This window comes from Bacillus rossius, chromosome 3 (genome assembly GCF_032445375.1).
Source record: "Bacillus rossius redtenbacheri isolate Brsri chromosome 3, Brsri_v3, whole genome shotgun sequence".
In the NCBI taxonomy this organism is placed as follows: domain Eukaryota; kingdom Metazoa; phylum Arthropoda; class Insecta; order Phasmatodea; family Bacillidae; genus Bacillus; species Bacillus rossius.
Window position 1 is genome coordinate 61,622,566 of NC_086332.1, and position 27,044 is coordinate 61,649,609.

Here is a 27,044-nt window from a genome sequence, read left to right on the forward strand (position 1 = left end):
AAAAAAAAGGCATTGCTCCAGCGTACTTCCTTCTTCACTTCGCTAGTCTATATATTTAACCATTTTCTGTGTTTTAGCAGAGATCACACATAAAAATGTTTGTAGCAGCCAGTCACCATGAAATTAAAGAATTCTATTTACACACATATGTTATGGAGATAAAAATTAACCAAAGAAATTACGGCTATGGCCTAAAAAAAATTTTTCCTACCTTTCCCGTATTGCTACGTGAGGTAACAAACGTAAGAAAAAATACCTGGAACCATAACCGAAGAGTTGAAAAGCTGGTTACGAGTGTGGTAATTCAAAGGAAAAGAAACGGAAACTTTAAAATGGGGGAAATCGCACTGGCCCAGTTATTAGAATGTATGGAAAAAACATGTTTGAAGCTGTTACAATATTATTTCCTTCGTTTTATTTTATGAAACAACTTTTTTTTTTTACTTTTTTTATATTTACAATCCTTTTTTTCATCATAGTCAAATAAAAACGACAAAAATTTTCTTTTTCTCTTTACACTTTTCAAAGTTTCTCGCAGCCCTAAAATTCATGCAAGAAACAACGTTACATAATTGTTTTTAATAGTGTAGCGCAGCAGAATTGTTTTAAACAAAGTAAATGAAACATTATAGCTGGCAACTGGTAAAAATTGCAGGAGTAATCAGTTACTTGAAAGGAGACTGCGTGTTGTTCTGCAGATGTGGCGTCTCCAAGCATTTCGGTGGTGTCGAGCCTGCCGTTGCCGGAGCTGTGTGTGCAGCATGAGGCGGTTCCTGGAGGCAACCTCCCTGGCCAGCTCACGCTCTCCCAGCTGCTGGCCGTGATGCACCGGCAGGGCCGCTCACTCAGCTCACCTTGCATACACCTCGAGATCACACAGAAGAGCAAGAGTGACTCTAGTGACACCAAGGGTTAGTACATTGCTTGCAACATTTGTTTCACCCCATGTCCTTCGGGTATTCATTTCACTTCAGGCTAGGCTTTATATGCAAACACATATTAAGTCTTTTTAGTATTCTTGTTGGTCGATAACAGGGTCAAACTTTTTGTTGGGTTACACATGATAGATAACACTCCTCAAGAACACTGTAGTCTAATCATCCCGTGAAGCAGATATGTATGTACTTCAAGTATACTCTGCCACGCAATTATTTTACAAAATAATTTTTAACTATTTGTTTTTAATTATTGATCCTTAGGGACCCCAGAAAATGGTAAATAAAACTGGCTCATTTCGGTGTAAAAAAAATGACAAAAGCGGTGCAAAAAATCGGTGTAAAAATAAGCAAGCTGTGCAAAAAATTTGTGTAAAAATAAGCAATCGGTAGAGACCCCAAAAAATTGTGAAAAAATAATGCCATTGGCGGTGTAAAATAAAACCTCATAGCGGATAGGCACTACAAAGTAGCAGACTCTGCCTTACATTGGCCCACTTTGTCTGTCCTTTCATCACACAAGAATACAATCTGTTTGTCTTCTACAGTGTGCCTTACTGCTTCCTTATTTGCCTGGCAAATTTTTGGGACATAAATTTCTCCAAGAGTGTTGGCTGATGGCAAATCCCCTGCTCTTAAAATGTATACATAACTTACAATATACTTATAAATAGGTAGCATTTATAAGGTTATCGCACAAAATATTAATGGGCTAATTTACTCAAAACAATTCTAAGCCAAACCTAACCTAACCTTTTCAAGATTACTGCTGGATTACAGTCGAACACCATCAATCAATCAGTCAAAAATATCTTGTGGTGTGCTCACCATTTCGCAATGCAATCCATCCTATTTATGTGTTTATTAATCTGAGGTACTTGCATATTTATTTGAAGTAAAGGTAAGTTAATCGATAATATTGTAGGCCTACATATGCTTATAAACTTTTATTAGAGGGGGAAACATTTCTAAATAAATAAGGCTAACCTTCAACATGGGTGTTAAATAGGGATGGGACGATTCCAAAATTTTAGATTCCGATACCCGATTATCGATTCCTTAAAAAATCCTTCGATTCTCGATACTCGATACTCACCTAGTTAACTTAATATTAAATAATTCAAAAATATTAAATAATTCAAATTCTATTTGCAACATTTTTTTTTCAGCTTTCAATACATATATCATGTAGCATACATCATAAATTCATATTTATCAAATTTGAGTACACAACTAAGTTATTAACATTAACTCATATAAATGTTTACATCATTAGAAGTTAATGGCTCATATGTCAAAGGGGTCAAACTAATCTAAAATTTGTTTTGTAATACGGAATGAACTATAAAAAAAAATTTTAAGCTTTCCTTGAGTAGTATAAATTATTTTCGTTAATACAACTTGCCTAACTTAGAGAAGGGTACAAATTAACTAAAAAAATTGTGAAATGAAACAGTAACAAAATTAAGCAACTAGAGAACTAGCAAATGAAAGTGTTGTACTTGATTGTGGTATTTCAGCGTTAAGTTACATTTAAGAAATACACACAAATTCTTTCATTGTTATTTCGGTGTTGTGGTAACGACCCAACAAAATCTATAAAACACTGCTGACCAACTAATCATCATCGTCACACCATTCGAAAATGAATGTTTGTTTACATTTTTCTGCTTTTTGGCGCATTTTAAAATGCTTGTGCTGCCACGTACGGCTGGGTGACGAAGTACAGAGCCTGGTACCTGGTTCGCCCGTTATAAACTGCTTGATACTACGACGCTGTTCCAACTATACGCCAGCGCCCCCGGCTGACGTGGTATGGCCACTCACGTAAGGCTGTTCCAAACACCGTTCGCCCAATCATCTGCTTGCTTTTGTATTTATCCGTTGTCGCTGTTCCAAGCTGACGTCTGTGCCCCGAGCGGTGTGCGTAGGCTTTAAAACTTTGCCTGTTTGTCATATCTATACAAACATTATGCCGGAAAGGAAAATAAACGCCGTAGTTTTGCGTACTTTTACACTATGTTTTTGGGTTTAACATTATAACGTGAGCGTGTGAAAGCTTTTGTTTGCTTTAGTGCATTTATGATTAATGTTTAGTGGCGGCAATGTTGCGGTGTTTGTTTACCAGTGACGAGACAAGTCTTTCACACAGTATTTAAATTTCCTGTAAAAACATTGCGATTTCAAATTTTAATACTAAATTTCGTGGAAAAACGTTGTGTTGTGGCGATTTCACGTAAAAACTGTATTTTACTGTGATTTCGCGTTTATCGTCGTTTAATAGCGATCGCGAAAAGAATACGCCTGTTCCTAATACGCAGTGATAATTTTTTTATAAATAATTTTTGTACTTTGACTTGTTTATAACATCGACCCAAGTTTTAGATATTGTTTATTTGGGGAAAAATGACTGTTATATATGCGTCTAGTCAGTCATAACCCCACTCAAAGAGTTGTTAAATAATTGTATCTGACAGATTTGCAATGTTGTGAAATGATTTTTTTTTTTTGCTACATGCGTAAATCAACTTTTATCATCGATTCTCGATTATTTAAGTAGAATCGGTAGGTATCGATGAAATTGGGAATCGGTTTTCCCATCCCTAGTGTTAAACCATTCCCTCATAGTTGGATGATTAGCTTTTTCCAAAGGAATGTTAACTTACAGCATCATATTAACAAAATCAGAAACAAATTCTTGTTTTCTGCACTTTCAAGCTTGTTTGCTTTATTCACGCTGTCACCTATTGAGATTTGTTTAGGCACTGTAGAATTTTCTTGACAAAATAATTGTCTTTTCTGTTTTGTTTTGTGTGTGTCATTTGCCACATGCTTTTTGCACGTGACTTTGTGTGTCCAATCAACCCGAACGTTGCAGAACTTGCACATGATAATTTTGTCCTGCTGATCAAAAATATAAAATCCATCCGATTTCATCTCTCTTTCGCGATCAAACATTGTCGAAGTTTTCGGCATTTTAGCCAAAAATTCAATTGTATCACAAAACTTACAAAATGTGGACGGTATTTGTAAACACTCATAGATATGTGCACGCAAAAATGACTGCCATCTTAGCTCCATGCGATTAAATTAGGTTAGAAAAATCGACACCAGTGCGCCTTGCAGCAGAAACGACCATTATTCAAAACATGAAAACTGTGGACAGTCATTTTTGTTATGTTGGTAGTGCGCACATATTGATTGTTGACATTTGTTACATTTTGTTTTCAATTGCGATGGCAATATTTACTGCTTGTAAACCGAGTAATAAAAATACGTGGATTTCAGTAACGTGTCAAAACGAAGATAATATCACAGCACTAGTCTTTCAGTCATTGTTTATTTCACACCTATGTTTATGATGGCGTAAATAATTAGAACTTGCGTCATAAGGACATTATTTTGTGCGAAAAAGCGTAAATTTCGCGACTATGTCGAAATCAAAGTTCGTTTAAAGTATCAAATTTTTGCATTATTTTGTGAATTTCGCGCTTCACCAATTTTCGGGGTCTCTATTGATCCTTACATAAGCACTTGTCATTTTATACACAATTAACTGCATTTTCTTATTTCTCTGCAAAAATTTCTATTTGCTGTACGTATTTACCCTCTTTTATCGCATAATTGTCGCACCCATATTTTAGGGCGTGAAATTTGGATAAAAAAAACCTCACGCGTTAACGTTGCATGATGTTTTTGGTTCTGCTATTAGATTCCGAGCGCTTTGTATAGGTATCCATTCCATATAAAACTGTGTATTTTAAAGTAAAAATCTAATATTTATTCAGAAATTAACTATTTTACTTATTTAATTAACGGAAATACGAAGCTGTCTGATGTGTAAATTTTCTTTCAAAGACGTTTTTAAACGTTATAACCTTTATCTATTTGTCTGCATCGACACGGTGTACCGCTTATAAAACTGTAGCCAGAACTAGTTGGCATCATTCATGTTTGGAAGTGATGGGTCGAGACTCGAAAAATCGAGCGAGTCGAGTCGAGCCGGCGAAACTAAACTCGACTTGAAAACCGAGTTGATTAAGATCATGTCCTCGAGTCGCGTCAAAGTTTAGTTTTTGGCTCGACCATAATGTTGCACAATTTCCAATTGTGAAGGTACTTATCAGAAACCATGCACTTTAAAATAAAGTTAAATAAAATTAAATAAAATTTATTATTTAGGCCTACCTAGTAGAAAACCTCTGATCCAACACTGAAAACCTTGAAAACGAAGTCGGAAGATTATTTATTTTCGATCGTGTATAACCGCAAACAGTGCATCCCATCCTTCAATATGCACTTAATATTTTTAATTGCAACAAAATACCTTTATTTAACTATAACGGAATTAAAAAATGTTCTCTAGATTCAGTCATGAACAAGACCACGAACATCGTCAATATTTGGGCAGCTTTGGAAAAAAATAATATTTACTACTAAACACTAGATAGCCGCCATTTTAACTCTGGGCTAATGGCCTACGTAAGTCATCATACAGCCAGGGAATGTTGCCACTTTGACAAATCAATATCAACAATAATTAAAATCTCCAACCAGTTTTCCATGGCCGAACAGAAAATTGAGGTTGTTGTAGTTAACCTTACACTTGAAAGTAATGTTTGCGTCACCGGCATCATATTAATCATAAACGGTTTAGTATTAGTGAAATGGATATGTTTGTACGGCCTGGGACGTCACAAAGTGACGAACAGAAATCAAGAGCAGAGATTTGGGAATTTTTTGATGCTAGATGCAAGTGCTGCAAAAAGTTTGATTCATCTCGACAAATTTCTATGAGTTCGACTCGAGCTCGACTCGAAGATAAATTTCTTTGTTCAACTCAAACTCGACTCGATGCTGAAATAGGGTGACTCAACCCATCACTAATGTTTGGTTATGTTGCTTCCCGTATAGAGCATGTAGTCGAATATTGATATCTCACAGATTGGATGCAACACGCGCTCTATGTCAGCTGCCAAGTTAACTACATTTGATGGCCCGCACTCTTTCATGGTAAATGTGTACTACGATAATAGTTACGCGTTAGTTCACGTCACATATTCAAGTGGCTTACGTTTGAGTCGCATATTTTGTTTTTCTATTTAAAGTTTAATAAATGTTTTTGTTGCATGAATTATTAATACAAATTGTTTGGCGTGCTCTTGTATACTCCATTATTTTTTTTTTAATAAACGTACTTTTCCATAAACAGGTTTTGTTTTTATGAATAACTTTACCTAAAAAAATTTCCGTATTATAGTCGCACCCATACATTTCAAACTTGATTTTGGTATAAAATGTGCATGGTTATGCGAGAAAACACGATATATACCTGATAGAAATTTTTAGGGTTTTGGAGAAATCTTTACTGTAAAACCCAAGAGGGTTCAATTATCTCGGAGAGCTGATCCGGAAAAACGATATCTGTCTCGGGGGGGGGATATATATATATATATATAGAGAGAGAGAGAGAGAGAACATTTTTACATAAAATGTTCTTTGTAATGAACAAAACACTTTTTAAGCATACGTCAATACTCGACGCCATCTTGTGCACATGACTCATTACATCGTTTTGTTCAGTCCTAGCAGACACATGCTAGCTGTGTAGTGCATATATGATTGTGCGTGCCTATTTAAGTAATTAGTCGGACATTTTTTGTCTGTTTTAGCAGCATCGGATTGTTGTGCTAGGCTATTATATTTTTCTTTAATTTCGAGCTTGTGAAACGATATTGCATATAAGATGTCAGCTTTTAAGTAATGAAACTGGAAAATAATTTTGCACCTTCATGTAAGATTTGAGACTATGTATTAGACTGGGATTTATGCATGAAGTGGCACAACCTTGCTCATCCACATGAAATCTATGTAATTTTGGATGTTTAGCTGGTTTTTACTTAAAAATGTTGGACTTGGCAGTGGGGATACACATTGAAGGAGAATAGAGAAAGCAGGGACTTCATTTTTTTCCCATTTTTTCCCCTCCCCTACACCCTAGTATAAATATTAAAGGAAGGATCTGTGTTTCGAACTTGTCAACAAGCAGTTTTATAAGCAAAAGGTGGAAGTTCAGTTTTATTTAAATTGCTTTAAAATTCTGTATGAAGTATAAGCGAATCCATACTAATGTTATAACTGTGAAAGTGTGTTTTGTTTGTGCTTATTTAACGCAGCAACGGAGCAACATTATTGTTGCATATAGATAAATAGTTAATCGGCTGGAGAGTGACATAGACAACATGTAATTATGAAATTCTATCCCTAAGGGAGTGTTTAATAGGTAAATTCAGTTTTATAATTGAAAGTCATATAAGAGGTAAGTCATAGACCCACACAATCAATAAAGTCAGGCAACATCCTATCCTTATCCTTGGTGAAACCCATCCACTTATTGAAGCTTGCGGCTGCTAGCAAACGATGCTAATAACAGTTTAGTTTAGAACTTCATAAATAGATGGCGTTGCTTTGAATCTGTAACGTGCTATTGTTTATTACGTCCGTCAGGTCTTGCGTAGGGGTTTCCTGCTTTTCCAAAAATGAAGCTGAAGATTGGCGTTCCAGTTTTGCTAATGTGTAGCCTTTATGCACTGAGATTGTACATTCAATGGAACTGTTTTTCAAGTGTGTGTCCTACAGACTTAAAACTTGGTAGTGATGTTCCTTATATTAATATGTGTTTAGTCCAGGCAATGCTGGGTACTTCAGCTATTTTATCATAAAGTAAGTGTTATATATATTGGAACTTAACACATGGTGGTTTTAGGTATGGAAACAATGTTATGAAAACTTTGAGCTATTTAATTCATTTTAAAATTAGCTGTTGCCCATCCTCCTCCATAACAAGCAGCAACATAAGCACCACAATGTGTGCAGCCTCCATGTGACGACTTAGTCTGCAAAATTATATATTAGTAAAGACTAGCATTTTTTTTATTAAAAAAAACTTATATGAATTTTTTGCCTAATTTTCTGGAAAACCTTTCTCTCCCGCTCCCCTCTTTCCTGGGTTATTTGGAGATCAGGCTTGAAGTGAGCATTTGTTTTACATTGTGGGAGCCTCTTACTATAATGAAGTTAAGAACTTTAAAAAACCACTCTCTTGCATTATGCTCTCTTTGACACGCCAAAAAGAAACAAGGAGACAGTACATAAAAATCAGTAATTTACCAATGTAATAGTTATAGTATCTGTGTCAGCCGTTATTCTTATTAATAGTTCCGTAGGCATAATTTATTCCAAATTTCTGTAATTGAAGGCTCTGTTGGAATTTTGTATTTGTTAATTAGTCAAACACAAGTTTTATGCATTTAAGTACTTTGTTTTATCATGTAATAAGGATATTTTTAATAATTGGTGTTTTTAAAGTACTGAATTATTATGTACAGATATTTAGTTCCTGAAAACTTTGTGTTATTATTTACAAAAAGAATTAATTTGGTTTTGTATGATTTATCAGATATGTTAAAGAAATTTATCTGTAATTGGATCGGCATCTGTTTTTATCGGTATCACCTATCACTAATAAAAACTAATGGATGAAGTTGGAAGCAAGTGATATTGAGACATTGCTGATTGCCTGAATGGGTTTGTGGTTGTCTGCTATGAACTGTATGTGTTCTGTGTGTTGCAGACAGTAGTGCCAAGGCGGATGACCAGTTGCTGTCCTGCCCAGGACTGCCCTCGCCCCTCCAAGTGTTCACGCAGCAGGGTGGCCTGGCACTTCTAGCACAGCACCTTCCCCTCGTCTACCCTGACACCATGCGCCACTTCATTCCCGACAAAGCCATTCCTCTTGATGTTCCTGATGGCGAGTGGGTCAAGGTGGATGCCAGCGATGACATCTACGAGGTGAGAGCTCAGAGAGTGAGTGATGCTGTTGAGAGTTGGGGAAGCCATGATACAGAAGGCAGCCAATGAAGCTCAAAGTTAGGCGGGGAGTTGGTTCGTGAGATGTCTACCATCTTAAAAAAAAATTTAATTCAATAAAAATTCATTGAAGTTTCTATTATTCACACCCACATTTTGCTAAAATGTAATCTTCTTTCTCTACTTACGCTATATTTTTCACAACAGTAGCTTTAATATGCTCTTCTGTAGTATATTTTTTTTTTAGAAAGGTGCTTATATAATGAAGTGTAATTTTATCAATAAAAATAAGTTATTATATTGCAACAGGCATTTTGCTGGATGCTTTCTAAAAATTCATCATGACTCTTATTTTTAAAATTGAATAGTTACCTCAAATAGAGATCTAACCAACAAAAATTTGAAAACTGTATTTTCAGGGGAGTAGTGATTTATAGGTAACAGGTAACAAAGCAATAAATATGGGAACCCCAATCTCCTAGATGATAATATTTTGTGTTTGTCAAACAGTTGGTATTCCAGTGAAAACAGAGTTAACTATAGCAAGATTGTTTTAGTTTTTTTGAGACAATGTGACATTTTTAATTGGATCGAATTTCGGAGTACCTATTCAATTCTTTTAGCAATGAGATATCTTGAATATCCTCTTTACCTATAAATTTATTCAGAAGTATTTTATTTAAATAAATTATTGCTATATGCAGACTGGCCAACTGTTACGATTATCCAGTGAAGGTTCACGAATCATGGGTCTGTGCGATAATAGTACCAGTTTTCCTAGATTTATTTTTTGTGGTAAACTGTAATACTGACAAGCTCACTGCAACTTCAAGACCAGGATGCATGCCACACTACAGCACAAATATGCAAAAGCAATGACATTGACCCTGAATATGGCGAGAAGTGTCAGTCTTCATACAGTTTTATGCTGTTTTATTCCCAGACTATGTCTCTGTTGATAATGAAATATAAATAACACCAGTGTTGACTGACAGCAACATCATTAGTGAAGTCATTCGATCACAGTTATCAAAAGCTGAATCAGATGAATATTCTGACTGAGGAGCCACCTGTGACAGCTACGGAAGCTATTCTGAGCTTACAAAAACTGAAAAATTCATCTCTAAACACGAAAAGGTTTCATAAGATATCAGGAAATCTTTCTATGACATCATTTTGTTCAACAAAGCATCATTCAAACTAAAAAAAAAAAAAAAAAAAAAAAAAAAAAAAAAAAAAAAAAAAAAAAAAAAAAAAAACTGAAATAACTTTTTTTTTAATAAATAAACTTAAGTTATGCAGAAAACCCCATATTTAAATTGTTGCTAGATGTTCACCAAGTGATAATGTTGTATTGTATAATTACACTTTTTTTAATTTATTTTATGATTTTTCTCTTTGTAATGATATGTATGTATTTTTCAGTACTAAGTACAAACACTTGAGGTCCCTGTAATTAATTAGTTACGAGATTCTGCTGTAAACTGTTTGCCTTAACCATACTCAATGTGCGTTCCAATTGGACTTAAGGCAACTGCGCAGTTAATGTGTATAGAAAGGGGATTGCCTTGAATGAGTTTTGATGTACAAGAAACTAAGATTTTTTGGACAAAGATATCTTAGCTAGCATAAGCAGTGTTTAAGGGATTACTTTGATTTGGGTTTTTTCAGGAGATCGAGGACTCTGTGCAAGTGTACACAAACGTGTCAGCAGGGGTGTGCTCGTCGATTCTCCCTACGCCTACGGTCCCTCCACACTCCCTTGCAGCCTTCGGCCTGTTCCTGCGCCTGCCAGGTTACGCGGAGGTGCTTCTGCAGGACAAGAAGAAGGCCCAGTGTCTCCTCAGGCTGGTCCTGGGGGTCACTGACGATGGCGAAGGAGGTGCGTCCAACTTACTGCCTACCATCATGTAGGCCCAAAAAAGGGTTCACAGTTTTGACAGCACTGTTAAATTTTTTAAAATTTTGTTTCAACTATTTTTGAAGTGAAACTTTTGTTGAGGGGACTACAATTTTCGTGCATTACAAGAATTCAGATCACTTGAGGGGGATAGTTAGGTGCATGGTGTGGAAACCTGAGATTGAAACTCCCAACGCATGCACTAGCTGTCGAATGAAAAGATGGTAGAGGAGAGGGGATTGGCAAGTATCGTAGCATGCTACAATATGCTAGTTGTAACAGAAGGAGAGACAGCAGGAGGAAGTTATAAATGACGCAGCAGTGATGCTACGGAATTCTCATAACGCTGCTTGTGTTTGTCTACTCCTCAGTTTTTGTAACTGCCAACCATTGACTGCCATATTTCTTTTATTTTATTAAAAGTATCTACAATTTATTTATTCATGTGGAAAAGAGTGATTGATTTTTGCAATTGATATCATCCAATTCGTATGGGAATAGTGTGATTGAAAAATTAAAAAAAGACATATGCTTAAGAGGTTAGATTTATATGTGTAATTTATTTTTGGTATGTGAATACTGATTTGAAATGTCAAAGGGACTTGTAGACTTTGAGATAGACTATAAGTGGGATTTATGTTTTATGAGAGAGTTTTTTTGTTCTCTCATTTTATTCAGCTGGGCAATGAGATTTAACATCATTAGTGATGGGTCAATTCCGATTCCGGAATCTGTCAGTTCCACCGATTCCACTATAATCGTGGGATTCAGAATACAATGGTTTTGGAATCGACCATGACCGATTCCTGCATTGTTTTTAGTTTGCAAAATACATCCCCTACGCAACGTAAGAAAATATTAAAATGCATGCAAATATAATTTTTAAACTACAATATAAATTCTTTTTTACGGAACTGATTTACGAATTTCGTTGATAAACGTATTTATTTACTTGCAACGCCATTTTCTCTACAGTACAAATGCAGTATCTACTTTCCTGCTTTAAGCGAAAACATTTTTCGGAAATTACGTTGCAGCAGCACTGCATTTAAAAGTAAACCTTCAAAAATTATTGGACAAAACCATAAATGTTTAAAGAATATAATGTAAATTTTATTTACTAAATGTTAACTATTTGATCATGGCAGCTACATTTGCCATTGTAAACAACCTCTGCCATGGTAAACCATACGGTCATGAACCAAATCTTTGGTGATGTGAACATGAAAATTAAGATGTTTCACATCTCTGCAATTTAAACTTTAAAGAATTATAAATGAAATAATTTTTGAATGAGATTTTACCCAAAGTCACAGTGGATTACTGCGACCATATTAAAATAAGTTTAAATCAACATAACCAAATTGCTGTAAATCGGCGTTCTTGTGCGTGTTCAGCGATGCTCGTTTTACATTAGAAATATTTTGGAAAGGCAGTTGGCAAATCTGAATTTCTAAACATTGCTGCAGAAACATTCGTAAATTTTTATTACTAAACATAATCTTTTGAAAGTAGTTCTGTTAGTTTAACAGAATTGTTTCCGTTAAATTTCTGAAATGAATTAAATGTTAACACGCGTTTATTTGAAGAGTTTAAATAATTTGTGTAAGAAAATCTCACCATAAAATGTGGAAATTATGAGATGCTAAAACATGCACAGATCTTTCTTACTCAAGAACAAAAATTTATTTTCTCTTTACGATTGTGAAGAACTGCAAGACTGGATGGATTTATTCTTTTCACCAAGTGAGATAATTAAGTTCTAGGTAATATATGAAAACGTAAGCATCTCTGACATTTTATTTTAGTGTGGTGCATACTTGTTTCTTTTCATTTCCATCATAATGAGATAATAAATTTTTATTTTTACATTTCCCTCTATTTTTTTTCACCCTGGTCCCTTGAAATATGTAAAAACGAGGTTATATTGTCATTTTATTTGGATCATCATTTAGTTGTGCTTGAAAATAAAATTCTTAACCTAACCGTACAAACCCTCCTTTTTTACAATAATTAAATTGAGTTGATAATGTAAGGTATCTAAAGTTGGTTAAGTTATAACATTATTTCCAATTTACGTCATATGACATCTTTGATTATTGGCAGTGTTTGAACACGTGTTTCATCTAACTATATGCAAGTTTGAAAGCCAAATTGTGCTAGAAATTCAAGGTAGCATAACTTGAGGTTAATGAACATGTTTTTTAACATTATATAAACTGTATATAATGTTAAAATATGCACAGAAAATGAAACATAATGTAAGTCATTTTAAAATCATAAACAACCTTTTTTTTTTGAATATATTACTCTGTTGAACGTCATCAGATAAAAAATAAGGAATCAGAATTGGATTCGAAGAATCGACCCTTTAATTTAAGAATCGAAAATGGAATCGTAATCGGCATATTTTAGGAATCGGCCCAACACTAAACATCATGCCTAAAAACCATAAAAAGGTAGAGGCAGATAAGAGTATTATAAAAGGCATCGGGGGAATAAACCACAAAAAGAGGCATAAAACAGTATCAGTGAATGGATGTGAGCGTATAAAGAGTGGGAAAAGGCATTTTTACATTTGAAATAATACCTGCATCCTTAATATTCTTAGTTATGATCTCTGTCTATGCCTTATAAGCAGAAGTTTCACTTTTTTCGCATGTGGTTTCCGTGCTCACTTATTTTTAATCATAAATTTGTATATACTTGTAACTGTATAACTAAAGATGCAATATGGAGTGAGGTAGCGCAGTAGTTAAACACTAGACTTGCAATCCAGTGGAACTTAATTCATATCCCAGTTCATTCATTCTTATTTCAGTTTTCTGTGGTCTCCAGAAATGCTCAGGCAAATGCTATGATGGTAGCTTACCATAGGCCATGGCCAATTTATTTTCCAATATCCTAGTCTGTGTGGTGTTCTCTCATCTCTAATGACTTTAATGACCACAAGTCTTTAAGACCTAGTACAATTTTAAAATAATAAATCATTCATACAGTGGAGTTTATTGTGAGTTGTACAAGGTGTATGTCAACAATTTTCTTATCACATTGTTTTGTGCAGGAGACATCTTTTTGTCGTCAGTGGCCAACTCGCTGCACACGTTGCCGTTCCAAGTACTGCGCCAGCTGTTTGACTCCTCCCTGCTGACCACAGACGACGGGGTGTTGCTGAGGCGGACGGCCATTGACGTGGGTGCCATGCACCTCCTGCTGGCCTGCCTCTCTGTGTTTACCCACCAGTCGCAGGACATCAACCTGCCTGGCATGCAGCACGAGGTATTTGCTGCCGACTTAGCGTTAATCGTGAATTGAGACTAAACTTAAATAACACCGAAAAGCATGTCAATATCCATGTACCATTGAAATTAAAGTTAATACATCTCGAAGCACCAAAAATTAATTAAAATAATTTAATTAAAAGCATTTTTAATTAAAAAATACATAATCTTTAAAATATTAAATACAGTGAAAGTACAGTGTTTTATCCCATAATCGTCACACATTTTATACTAAAAACAAGTTTGATAATTAGTGGTGCAACTTTTATGAGAAAAAATAATAACAATAATAACAAAACCCATTCATGGAAAGTACGTTTATTTAAAAAGGGTAGTATAAAAGAGCACGCCAAACAATTTAAATTAATAAGTCATGCAACAAAAACTTTTCTTCAACTTTAAATAGAAAAACAAAAACTGTGACCCGAATGTGAGCCTGAACTATTGTCGTGGTACACACTTACCACAAACGAGTGCGGGCCATCAAATGTAGTTAACTCAGCACTCGATGAGAGCACGCGTTGCTTGCAATCGGCGAGATATCAATATCAATATTCAACTATGTGTGCGCGCTCTTTACGGAAACTAACATAACCAAACTTGAATAATGCCAACTAGCGCTGGCTACATTTTTATAAGCGGTACATTGCGGTGACGAGACGAACAGATAAAGGTTATAACTAGGGATGGGATTTTCGAATCTTGGATTCGTCGAATATACCGAATCCTATGGATTCGAGGATTCGTAGGATCCGAGGTAGGATTCGAGGTGGGATTCGAGGTGGGTTTTTAAGAGTTTTAGGTAGTAATTGAAAATTGTAGTGCTGGGCGAAGTTCGAAAATTTCGAACCGAACCGAATCCTTACATTCGATTCGGTTCGAAACCTCTTAAAATATTTTCGAAAAACCGAACGTTCGTTTAAAAAAAAATACATTTTTATAATTTTCTAACCCCCATTTGAGACCATTCACAAAACAACACTACAAAATTCCATTACTTGTAATATTCCGACTTTAATCGCATAATCGTCGCCTCACAATTTCAAGTGCTGACAAAATAAAAAAAAATTTATTAATTGTCGCATAACTCGCATAGCATTTTTTCATATAGGCGCGCTTTGTTTTTTGTTAACTTTAGAGAATTTTGTATGCATTTCTCGTACTACGTAATATAAACTATCGTACAAATGCCAAATGTATTGTATATTATACCTTTAACTATAGTGCGTGTACGAGAAGTGTTGTAAAATCACTAAAGATTGCGTACCGCATACGTTAAACTCAAGCGCATGTACAAGAACACTCGTATTTCGGCAAAACTAACGTGATCAAGTTAACACAAGACAAATGCGGTAGAAAATTATTACGTAAATTAAGTATTTTAAATTACTGGGATGTATTAATTTTCTTTGGCCTTTTTGGTTATAACAGTCAGGTACTGAAAATATTAATTTAATCTTGTGTATTAAAAGTACTGGTCCAGTAAATGTTACAGTATGGTACGAAGTTGACTAGCGTAGTCGCGGCAGCCATCATTATTTCTCGTGTTTTCTTTTTTCCGACGCAAATTTCTATAACCACACTTCCTACGTTACGTTTACAATATTATTGTTCTTGAGGTGATTTGCGATGAGCAGGCTAACGTCGTTTAAGTTTTCCAAATGGAGAAAAGATAATGACGACCCAGATGACCCAGAACCACCCCAAAAAATATCAAGTTTCTTCTGACGAGCAGCATTCTTCCAAGAAAACGGCAACTGCAGTCAGCGGGTTTTGTAATGTAGGTAGATAGGTAACTTAATTCACATTCGAATTTTTTTTAATGTCCTATTAAAAGGTTTTACTTATTAAAAATGTTAGGTTATGTCTACCACAAAAATATGTTATGTGGCCTTATGCTGAATGTTCGTCATCTTTATAATATTATATTTTTTTTTAATGAAGGTTAGTGTACACTGAAAAAGGAAGATAGTCTTTTGGAAATTTAGATGGAACTTCTTCATGAATTAAAAGTATATGATTTTCTCTAAACTGTTTTCTTTCCTTCATTATTTATTGCATAAACTTTACTTATAAAATGTTTTGCAATGTTTTAATAAAGCTAAGCTATATAATGTTTTAATTTTACATATGGCTGGAGAACCTTTCTTTCTCACCATTCAGTTAAAGACCAAAATGCTGGTGGTCGGTTCATTTTAATTCAAAACAATTATTTCTGTATGAGGTTCTGTTTGGCACGGTTCAAAATTTTTTTGCTATGGTTCGGTTCGAAACCAGAGAACTGAGGTTCATCCAGCTCTAGAAAATTGTATACCTAAACTATATTGTAAAGGTAACGGAAATAGCACAATCATAGATAAACTACGCTGCATTTTGTCAATTAGTATAACTACTCGATCATTTCCAACCTTCAATGATATAACATTGCAGAAAAAAACTTAACTTTTTTAAATAGTGTCTTTTATACAAACATATTTTATTGAAAACATAGGAAGGATTAATTTAACAGAGAATTAGACAGATGCAAACTTACGTGTGTGATTTTTGAGGTTATTTGTCTCTATTTTATATCAGGTGTATACACTATGCACTTATTTTATAATTTTTAAAAATACACATGTGCTTTTTTTTTAATACATAGGCCTATGTAATTTTTTAAAATAAATGTGTGATTTTTTTAATAAATGTGGTGAAGTTTAGTGTGGGACTGGGATTCGAGATTCGATGACAAACACTGAGGATTCGAACAAGGATTCGGATTCGACCAAAATGTGGATTCGTCCCATCCCTAGTTATAACGTTTAAAAACGTCTTTAAAAGAAAATTTACACATCAGACAATTTCGTATTTCCTATAATTAAATAAGTGAGTGGTAATGTCCGAATAAATATTAGATTAATACATTAAAATACAGGCACATAGTGCTTGGAATCTAATAGCGGGACCAAAAACATCATGCGACGTTTACGCGAGAGGTTTTTTTATCCAAATTTTGACGCCCTAAAATATCAGTACGGCGATCATGTGTGTGCGACGATTATGCAATAAAACAGGTTAATTTATTTAGCATGAAGTTTATGTAAAAAATATTGGAGATATTTACTTATTTTATTCTTTGAACTGTAATTAATAAATAACTCATTTTTACATTACAATATTAATACATTTTTCAAACACAAAAATATTGAACACATTAAATTTATTTGTTCTGAATAGCTAATCATGCTTATTACAAATAATTATTTTGTAATAATTTATCATATATAATAAAAATGATATTTTTTGGAGTAATTAGTATCCTGGAACATTTAAGTGTCATATTTGTTCAGTTATATGCTATTGTTTTTAATAAATAGATTTCATAAAAAATAAAAACAATAACACCATCTTATGTTTTAAGAAAATGGCCTTAAAATAAAATCATAAAATATTGTCTCTCTTTATCGTTTGTATCCTCTTTCAGCATTCTGTAACATGCTTCCTTTACTTGAACAGTTTCAAATGTGAACAAATCCAGCTCTAAAAACATGCTTAATGGTGACCCTCTAATTCTGTATTTTTTTTGTTTGAGAACTGGCTTTCTTCTAAGCAGCAAAGTGAAAATGACCAGGTCACAGGCAACCAAACATTTTGGACTTAATTGATGGTTGTCCAAGCATTGCATCTTTATTATTTTACCCTTCATTGAATGTTAACTAGAATGTAACTTTGTAAATGAAAAACCAATTTGGATAAATACTTATCCTCTCTAACATTGTTGGATTGGTAAGACTTTGAAACTCCTGCCAAGGTAGTGCAGTCAACTGTGGTGTGGAGCATTTGTGTTGGTGGTAAAATAATAAAATGGTTAGAAATGTATTGGTGCCTCGTTTTGGACCCAGTGATAATTTAAGTTGATAATCAAGCTTTAACCCTAACTGCATAAGAATGTGTTAAATACGAGATCTTTGCTTGTATGTAGTTTGTTGTGAACTTTCAACAGTAAGTCGCAAAAAAAAAATTATTAGTCTTCTATTTAAATTAGTTATTTTGATATGCAGACATTTGTAACAGTTAGTAAATGTGTGAGGTTGTATATTTTAATGTTTATCATTTTCCTTACAGAAAAAAAGGTATTCTAAGGATTTTTATTCTACTTAGAAAGGGTTACCAAACATGCAATAAGTTTATGGACAGTAGCTCTTGTGGATAAAAACATATAAATTAAGTATAAATGATTTTGAACGAACAAACTCTAATTTAGATTTATCATACATTGTGTAAGATAGAGTTGAACAAATAATTAGTTTCATTTTGGTTAGTTCCTCAGTTCTTCTGTTCTGTTCCTGTTGATTCTTAAGAAATCAGTGTCAAATCGACTTAAACATATTTAAGCACACAGCTTTGTAAAGGAATTTTTTTCTTAGTGTAGCCCCGAGATGTGGTTCATTGTTTGGCATGTTGTTTCAGTTGCTGATAGCTGCCACTAAGGCATCGTCGTTGCCTTACGAAGGGCGTGGAAAGTCCGACGACAAGTCGCACCTTTACTGGGCCAAGGGCACGGGCTTCGGCACGGGCAGCACGGTACAGTCATGGAATGTGGAGCAGGCCCTGCTCCGCCAGCGCAGTGAAGAGGAGCACGTAACTGTCCTGCTTCAGGTATGCTGAATTCAGTTGTAATTGTGCATAATGTGGAACACATGACACCGCTTTTAAATAAAATAGCACCATTTTGTACCATAAAATAAAGCACAAATACATATCCTTTTTTATCAGTACAGGTAGGAAAATTTGGCCAACCATAAAATGTTTTACAAAACATTTTTTTGTGCAAAATAGTGACAAAATCAGCTCAAATTTATATTTGAAACCATAGTTATTCACCTTTTTGAATATGTGCTGCTGCAATGTAAACTGTAATTTAATTCAGCAATTTTATGTACGTATTTGCTGCAATTTTTTCTATAACCTAGAATCATTATTTTTGTTTATTTAGTTTTTGTGTCTTAGTCTCTTTCTCCTTAAATAATGGAAGTGAGAGAGCTACTAATGTCACATGTGGTATATCGATTGTAACTATTTATTACATATTACACCATTGCAACTATTGCAATCTCTTCCTTTAATATCCATTATGTTTATTGTACGCCAGGGTCAAAGACGTTTGTTTAGTTTCCTCTGCTACTTGCACATGTGATAAAACTAATACAAATACCTAAATAATTGTTATCAATTTCAAAAGTCAAAAATTGTCTGTGTTTTTAATCATCCATGTAATTTTTTCCTCTACTGTTTGACGAGACAGTTGTGAAATAAATTTGATTACTTGTATAGTTAAAATGCATAGTCTAAATTTTTGTTTATAGTGCTTATGAATATTTTCACGCCATTATTATTATTTTTAAGCTTGTAATGCTGTAATTGGTGCGGTTTTGATCTCGTGCATTTATAGATTTAGATTTAATATCTGTGCTTGCTTCGAAAACAAAAATTAACATCTTTTGTGAGTTGTAACAGCAAATTTGTAAATCATTTTCATTCTTAAAATTAGAATTTGCTTTAAGCAATGTTGTAAAAGTATAGTGCATAAAAGAAGCATAAAAAAAAATATATGTATTTTTTTAAATTTAAAGTTTAGCAAATGTTTAGTAATGAAATCATTGATTCCTATATAGGCATAAAAAAAATTAATTCAATAACTGGCTAATAAAATTTAATTAATATAATTAAATAAAAATTTCCTGATTACACTTGTAATTTAATTCTTATGTAACTTAGCCTGAATTATTTTACATTTTGCCTTTAAAAATTGAGTTATACATATATTTTTTACCAAAATGAGAATTTTTTTTTTTCATAGATCTGCTAGTTTTATTTACCGTAGAGGTGGGCTTCTTATCGGTGACTTGAGCTAAATTTTTTATAAGAAGCCTACAAACTGTTAAATGTTAACGCCTATTATGGCTTCTTGTCCTTAATTTATGCGGCATCTTAAATTTGCTATGTTATGAAGGCTTCTTTCAGCTCATTTATTCAGGAATGTTTATGTTGGAGTAATTAAAATTAAGCTTGCTGTAAGTATCTTAACATTTCAATCTACTTTTTATTTATGGTTGTTCTCTGTGTTGTGAATTAGGCTTAGGCTTCTTAACCTACAAACATGTTTTTTGTTTGCTTCAGAAGTCATTCTGGTTTAGAAAGAGAGGAAAATATGTTTTTTTTTATTTTATTTTTTTGTATTAAATTACATTTTTTATAAAAATATTTGTACTCAAATACCTTTTTACAATAAATTTTCACTTTCTTGATTTTGATTTCAGCAGAATAATTGACAGATGTTATAACTAGTTTAAGTGCTAAACATGTATTTATAAACGTGTGATATATATTTTTTTAAGAAGCAGCAGTAAGTCATTTGTGTTTACAGTAAACCCCTGTTGAGAAATTTCTCAAGGTACTTAAAAGTTTTGATTTATTAATTTAAAAAAAAAAGTATGTATTAAAAGGGTAAAATTATATGTATTGATAGGTCAGTGTTAAATTTATTATGCACAAAATGTTCTTGAGTGGAAGTTTCTTAAGAGGTTTTTACTGTATGTACCTGAACATTCACATACACTGCAGAAAACAGTTTAACAATTTCAAGGAACCAGAGAAAAGTTCTGTAGGAAATAGTTAAGTTTAAATGGAAGTACTTTTCCAGGTGCTATTGATGTATTTGTTCATAATCAACACTAAATGATTTGAACTTTGGGGCAAGTTCTTAGCAAGCGGCAGTGTTGGTACAGCATGTTTGGGCATTGTTGCAGGTACTGTCGAGCTTCGTGAACCCAGGGGGAGGAGTGCCCCTGCACATGTTGTTTGGGGTGGATGGCGATGCAGAGGAAGAGGGTGGGTCTGCCCAGCCTCAGCTGCCCATCATCTTCCATGACCTGCTGCAACAGTCCTGTCTGCTTCCTGCTGTGTGCTCCTACTTGCGCAATGACTCTGGTATGTCAGTTCTTTTAAAGGTCCTTTTCAGAAGAGAGTATGTCAAGGTTTGTAGATTCGCAAGCATCTGATGCACGTAATGGCAAATATTATCCATTCATTGGCTTGAAGGGAAGTTGGAATGACATGAGCATGTTTCACCTGCACAGAGGTCAAGTTATGTTCCCAGCCATAAAGTATGATGTTTCAGTGTTACAATACATAGTACTGTCTCCCATATTTTTTATGATTTCAAGTGTGACCTTCGAGTAAGAAGGCAACCAAATCCATCCTCCAATGTACAGGAAATAAGTTATTGCGTCATTAACCCGGTACATTATCTTTTTTTTTAAATAGGTTGCCCGCAAAAACTACGAATTTTATTTATTATTGTGTAAAATGGTAAGTACAATTAATTAACAGTTTTGTTTTTGCTGTAGTTTTCAGGTTTAGGAACTAGTTGGTAAAGTTGTCAATCTTTTGTTTGAAATGTGTAAGCCTCCTGTAAATGGGTGGAAGTTTTCAGACCCGACATTTTCTGTACTTCTGACTCAAAAACTTTAATGTACAGACACTACAGACAGTGTAGCTGTGCAGTGACTTACGAAAAAAGAGACAGTGTTCTTATACAAATAAAAACAGCCAAACATGATGCTCCTACCAAGAAGTTCCCGGACAATAAAGTTCGACCTCGGTGGCTACCAGTTTCAGCAGTGCTAAACGCCAAAAAATTGTGATTGATAACTTTGCATTAAAAACCACAGAAGCTTTTGCTAAAGCAAATATACCCTTGGAAAAACTCTTAACATCAGAACTATGAGGAATGGATGTGTGAATTTATTGAAGGAGCAGTTGACTTGCATTGTCGAAACGTTAGGAGAATAGTACATATTTTCTGAAGCTAGTGCAACAGCAGGCAAATTCTTTGCATGAGTTTGTAGAAAACAGCAAAATTTTTCTACTTTTTGATGAAACTACAGAAAGTAAGGGAATATGTGTATTCGTAGTTTTCTTCAACACTTTGCCTGATAAGTTGGAAACTCCAGTTTTACGGGTTGCCTTTGTTATATTTCTGGAAAAAGCTGATGCGACAACTTTAAATGACTGTGTCCAGAAGTATGGCATTTAAGTTTTGCGACATTGAGTCGTAGCATTTGACTCAGCTCATTACATGATGAAATGCATATTATTGGTGATGGTTCGAATCCCATTTTTCTCGAATCCGAATCTGTAATCAGAATCCCAAACAGTACCTCGAATCCTAATCCAGATTTCAGGGGTGTAAAATTTAATTTATAAGGAAAGGGGGTGGAGGGGGGGGTTGTGAAAGTCATAATGTGGAGATATTCAACCCTTTAAATTTTTATTTAAAAAAACAAGCATTTTGACACGTTCTGGATCCAGACGATTCCGTTTTTGGTCACATATGTTCCCTGCAGTGCTGAACAAACGTTTAGAGAACACTGTCGCTGGAGGTGAACACAAATATTTTTTCGACAGTTTATGTAGCCTGGGTAAACATGCAGACTGAGTTTTCCAATTCTCCAGGATGTTTGTATCTGGGTTAACTGTTGGATCACGCAGTTATCTGGTCACTTCATCAACAGCTGTAGAATCCGACTTGATGGATGCGAGGCGTTCCGGTATTATCTGTGAGTAGTGACCATATGCCACTTGAGGAACCAGTTTGAATAGGTACCTGGTTAGAAAATTGAAATAAATTACTAACAGATACAAACAAACTGCAGAAAAATTAACAAAACAAAGAGAACTACTTACCCCATCTTGCTTTTGCACAACTCCACAATGCTTATGCAAGTCAAGCTTTTGTGCTGCTGTAGTGAGAAGTTCCACTGCTCTGTCAAGCTTTTCCTTGCTTGTGAACACAGCTCCTTTAAATCGAGGATCAAGTAGTGTACTTAAAACATACACTTCTTCTTCTAGTGTCCTATATCTTTCTGTCAAGGATGCAAAGAGATCATTCTTCACACCCTGAAGACCTGAAAGTACAGGTGCAGGTTTCTTTAACTCTTGTAGCAGACTGTTAACAATGGGTATGATTTTTGATGAATTAACACCAGCCTTACTTGCTTGCAAGGTAGCTTGGTCAAATATTTTCAGAATAGGTATTATGTTTTCAATAAGTTCCCACTGGGCCACAGATATTTCTACATGCAAGGCACGATTGGTTGCTGCAAGAGCCAAAGCTCTCCGTTGCATATGCAGGATTGAATTCCATCGAGTTGGTTCATCTTGCACGAGCCTATGAGCAGGTGAACCAACAGTTTTCTGGGCTTCTCTCAATACTTTGGTGGCATGAGATGAATGTTTAAAATGTCCCACCATGCGACGACATGCACCTGTTGCTGCAGCAACCATTTTGCTGCTAAGAAGACCATCTTTTATTACTAACTGTAAAGTGTGTGCCAAGCATGGGATGTGATTGAAACTGGACAAGTTCAATGCAGCTACAGCATTCCTTGCGTTATCTCGTACAACAGCAAACACTTTATCATTGATTTCCCACTGAACCAGTGTTCTTGTCAGAAAACTGCAAATGTTCTGTGCAGAATGTGAGATTTCTGGAAACGGTACCACCTCTATACATACGTATATGCTGGGCACAAGTCTCTGTCAATGAAGTGCACAGTTACTCCTATGTAGTCATCATTGGCTGTTGAGGTCCGCAAAACCATTGTAACAGAGACAAACTCTTTTTCACTTAGTGTTTTTTGTACAGATGACACAGTTTCAGTATACATGCTGGGAATAACTTTATTAGCAAAATATTTCCGTGATGGCATGGCGTACCTAGGATCGAGATGATCCACTAGAGCATTGAAACCTTTATCTTCGACCACTGAAAAAGGCTGTCTGTCCAAACAAATCATCTTGCCTATTAACTTGGTAATACATATTTGCACTTCTTGTATCTCCTGGCTTAAATTTCTCTCTTTTACCAATGAAATCTTTAAGTGTTGGTTGAGTTTGATGTACAATGCTTTTGCTATGTCCTGGTTGAATCGCTTTACTAGACGAGTCAGTTTCAGTTTCAACTAATTTTAGTTCAGCCACATTTTCACCAATGATTTCATTAGAACTAGTACTCACAGACCGTGATGCAGCCCTAACGTGGACTGGATGTTTCTTTAAGTGTTTCTTCATAGCACTAGTAGTTTGGCTCTTGCCACCATGAAAAATGTTTTGTTTGCAGTATTTACAAGCAGCATAGTTAGGGTCTTTCGCATAAACTGAAAGTGTTCCCACACTTCACTTGACATTTTGAACTTGATACCGGTAAAAGTATATTACTTTAACTTAAATATCACTTAACCATAATGTTTCAACACCACGCTGCCTAGAATACATTAGTTCAGTCACGGAAACAGAAATTATAATCCGTCGGAACAATTTTAGTGCTTTTAACGTAACTGTTATTAACAGTTACAGAAGTAGTCAACCAAAGTAGGCCATCTTGGTTTCAGCCATTTTTAGGAAATAAGAATGTTTCGTCATATAACTTTTAACATTTAGGCTCACTTAAGCAAAGAAAATAATTAGGTGGAATTTCAGAGGTAAAATGGATGGGCACTGCAAATATTTTATCTTGGAAATTTAAAATGCTTGATATGAAGATTCGTAATTTTTTGCTGCTGAGAATAACTGGCTAACACACACATGTTGGCCATTATGCAACACTCAGCAAATATTTTAAAGTTGGTAGTTTAACAAAAACAAACACGGATGTAGAAAGATAATTATATTCGTTACGGAAAACGTGTTTGATATAAGCAAATTTAAAATTGAATTGCTATTAAAATAAATACTGCATAACGTATCAATTTTTTTAGATAAAGTTAATTTTGTTGTTAATACTAAATGTGCTGCCGTAACTTGTGATGGAGGCCAAAATTATGGTTATATTACCAACTAATTTCTAGGTTAACTGATTTTAAAAGTCGAGAATCATTATATGAGTTTCGATCCAAAGCGTGTTTTATTCTAAGAGGCCACTCCAGTGTTTCAGGGGCACTACGCAACCTGTGTTAACCTTATAAGATTCAATGCTATTTTCATTTTGCTTATAACTAATTAACTAATATAGATTTCAAAATTATGCTTGCTTTATATGTAAGACAACAATGCTCTTATCACAGCCCCTTTCTTCAAAAACGTGCATAAATTATGGTTTTATACTAATCTTTACTAACATGCATAAGTGTATTGTCTAGGTTTGAACCATAATTTATGCACGTTTTTGAAGAAAGGGGCTTTGATAAGAGCATCGTTGTCTTACATATCAAGCAAGCATAATTTCGAAGTCTATATTAGTTAATTAGTTATAAGCAAAATGAAAATAGCATTGAATCTTATGAGGTTAACGCGGGTTGCGTAGTGCCCCTGAAACACTGGAGTGGCCTCTTAAGTCTTAGCTTATTCAGATGACACTTCTGTGAATTATGCCTTAATAAATTTCCACTTTTATGAAGCCACTGTGCAAAAATGTTGATTTAGTGAACATAGGTTTCACATCAGTGCATTGTAATTTTAGTTACTTAATTATTAAAAGTACAGAATCTTGGGAAACGGTAATATTATATGTGCCTTGTTATTTTAGGCATGAATTTTTAAATTTACAACATTTCCTGTAATATTTCTTCGAATCCTCGAATCCTTTTCCTCGAATCTCAAATCTTTCGAATACTAGAGATTCGGTGGGATTCGTGGATTCGAGGATTCGAGGATTCGACCGGCCCATCCCTACATATTATCTCTACAGATCTTTTTTTTTGAACATGTCCTATATGTGCAATGTTGGGCTCACAAGCTGGCACTGGTGGGCAATGTCATGTGCTGTGAATGGTCAGAAGTAAATGAAGATGTGGTGAAGATGAAAACTGCCTTCTTGAATACAAGAAAATGTAGGCACCACTATTTAAAATATCTGGAAGAAAATACAAGCAAACCAGCTACCTTTTTACCACTGCCAATTGCTTAAAAATGGAATTTGTGGTTTGAAGTCCGTATTTTATTTAGCGAGCACTTGCTAGATATAGTTCACTCCTTCAAACAAGATGACATGAAGGCAAACAACAATAGTGGTGTTCAGTATTTGACACCTTTGTCTGCTAGAAATGCCGATGTCCTGGCACAGTGTGAGTCTGTAAAAAAATCATGCTCAGACATTGTCGAAATTTTGACGAAGGTGGATGGATCAAAATATCCAACAGCCCATTTGTTGTGTGATTATTTAGGAGATCTGACAAAAGGCTTTAAATTTACTTCCCAGGGAATATTTTCTTCAGCTTGCGACAACGCTTTTGTGAAGCAGAAATTCCAAAAAGCATCAGCTTTATGTGGGAACAAAATTCAGATCTTTTAACAAGCTGTTCAGTCCCAAACACATCTTGCTTAATGATACCATAACTATTCTGACAACAGTGAAAAGCATTCCCGAACTAGGAGAACTGAATGACACTGTAATTTTTAAAGGTTGTGAATCACTGATGGAAGCAGCAAAGAATGGGTGTGAATCTGATGTTCACAAAATACAGTGGCTATTGGGACTGAGCATCTCCAGTTTTCAGCAGCAGCACTGAAAGCCATGTGGAGTCCCACCAATAACGTTGATAGTGAATGCTTATTGAGTCATTATAACCAAGTGGCTACAGACAGGCGTCGAAACTTAAGAGAAGAAAATTTTGATAGCTGTATGATGATTAAGTCAGAAAACTGCATTTGAAAAAACTTAAAGCTTAAATATGTTAGATTATATCGGAATAGTTTTTGTAATTTGTGATTTTATAAAATAAATTACAATTTTAAAAGTCAAGGAAAATGAAATTGTTTTGTGAGGAAAATATCACTTATTTTTGAGAAAAATTATACATATTTTGCTTGAAATTTTTTTATGACCCTTCAACCAGATGTCAAATTCAATATTGCCAGGAGCTAGTGATGAATATGTTTTCATCGATCCTGACACTAATAAACTGTCACAAATGTAAACTGATAATTGTCTGTGCTCCGTGTGGTTACACATACCATTAGGCTCTGCCGCTGCTCCAGCAGGGCACATGCAACGTATGTGTGCTGGAACACATTCAGTAT

General features: G+C 34.6%; 1 protein-coding gene across 5 annotated transcripts in view; it reads left to right on the forward strand.

Annotated features, from left to right (window-relative positions):
* LOC134530772 (baculoviral IAP repeat-containing protein 6) overlaps window positions 1-27,044 on the forward strand; it is a 328,951-nt gene that overhangs the window by 273,463 nt on the left and 28,444 nt on the right. For 4 of the 5 annotated variants that reach the window (XM_063365949.1, XM_063365946.1, XM_063365947.1 and 1 more), the window contains exons 50-55: window positions 699-911; window positions 8,569-8,786; window positions 10,476-10,686; window positions 13,769-13,983; window positions 18,435-18,623; window positions 20,774-20,954. In XM_063365949.1, coding sequence (XP_063222019.1) covers window positions 699-911; window positions 8,569-8,786; window positions 10,476-10,686; window positions 13,769-13,983; window positions 18,435-18,623; window positions 20,774-20,954 — 1,227 coding nt within the window. The remainder of the gene's footprint in view (window positions 1-698; window positions 912-8,568; window positions 8,787-10,475; window positions 10,687-13,768; window positions 13,984-18,434; window positions 18,624-20,773; window positions 20,955-27,044) is intronic. The other variant, XM_063365948.1, reaches the window with a different exon arrangement.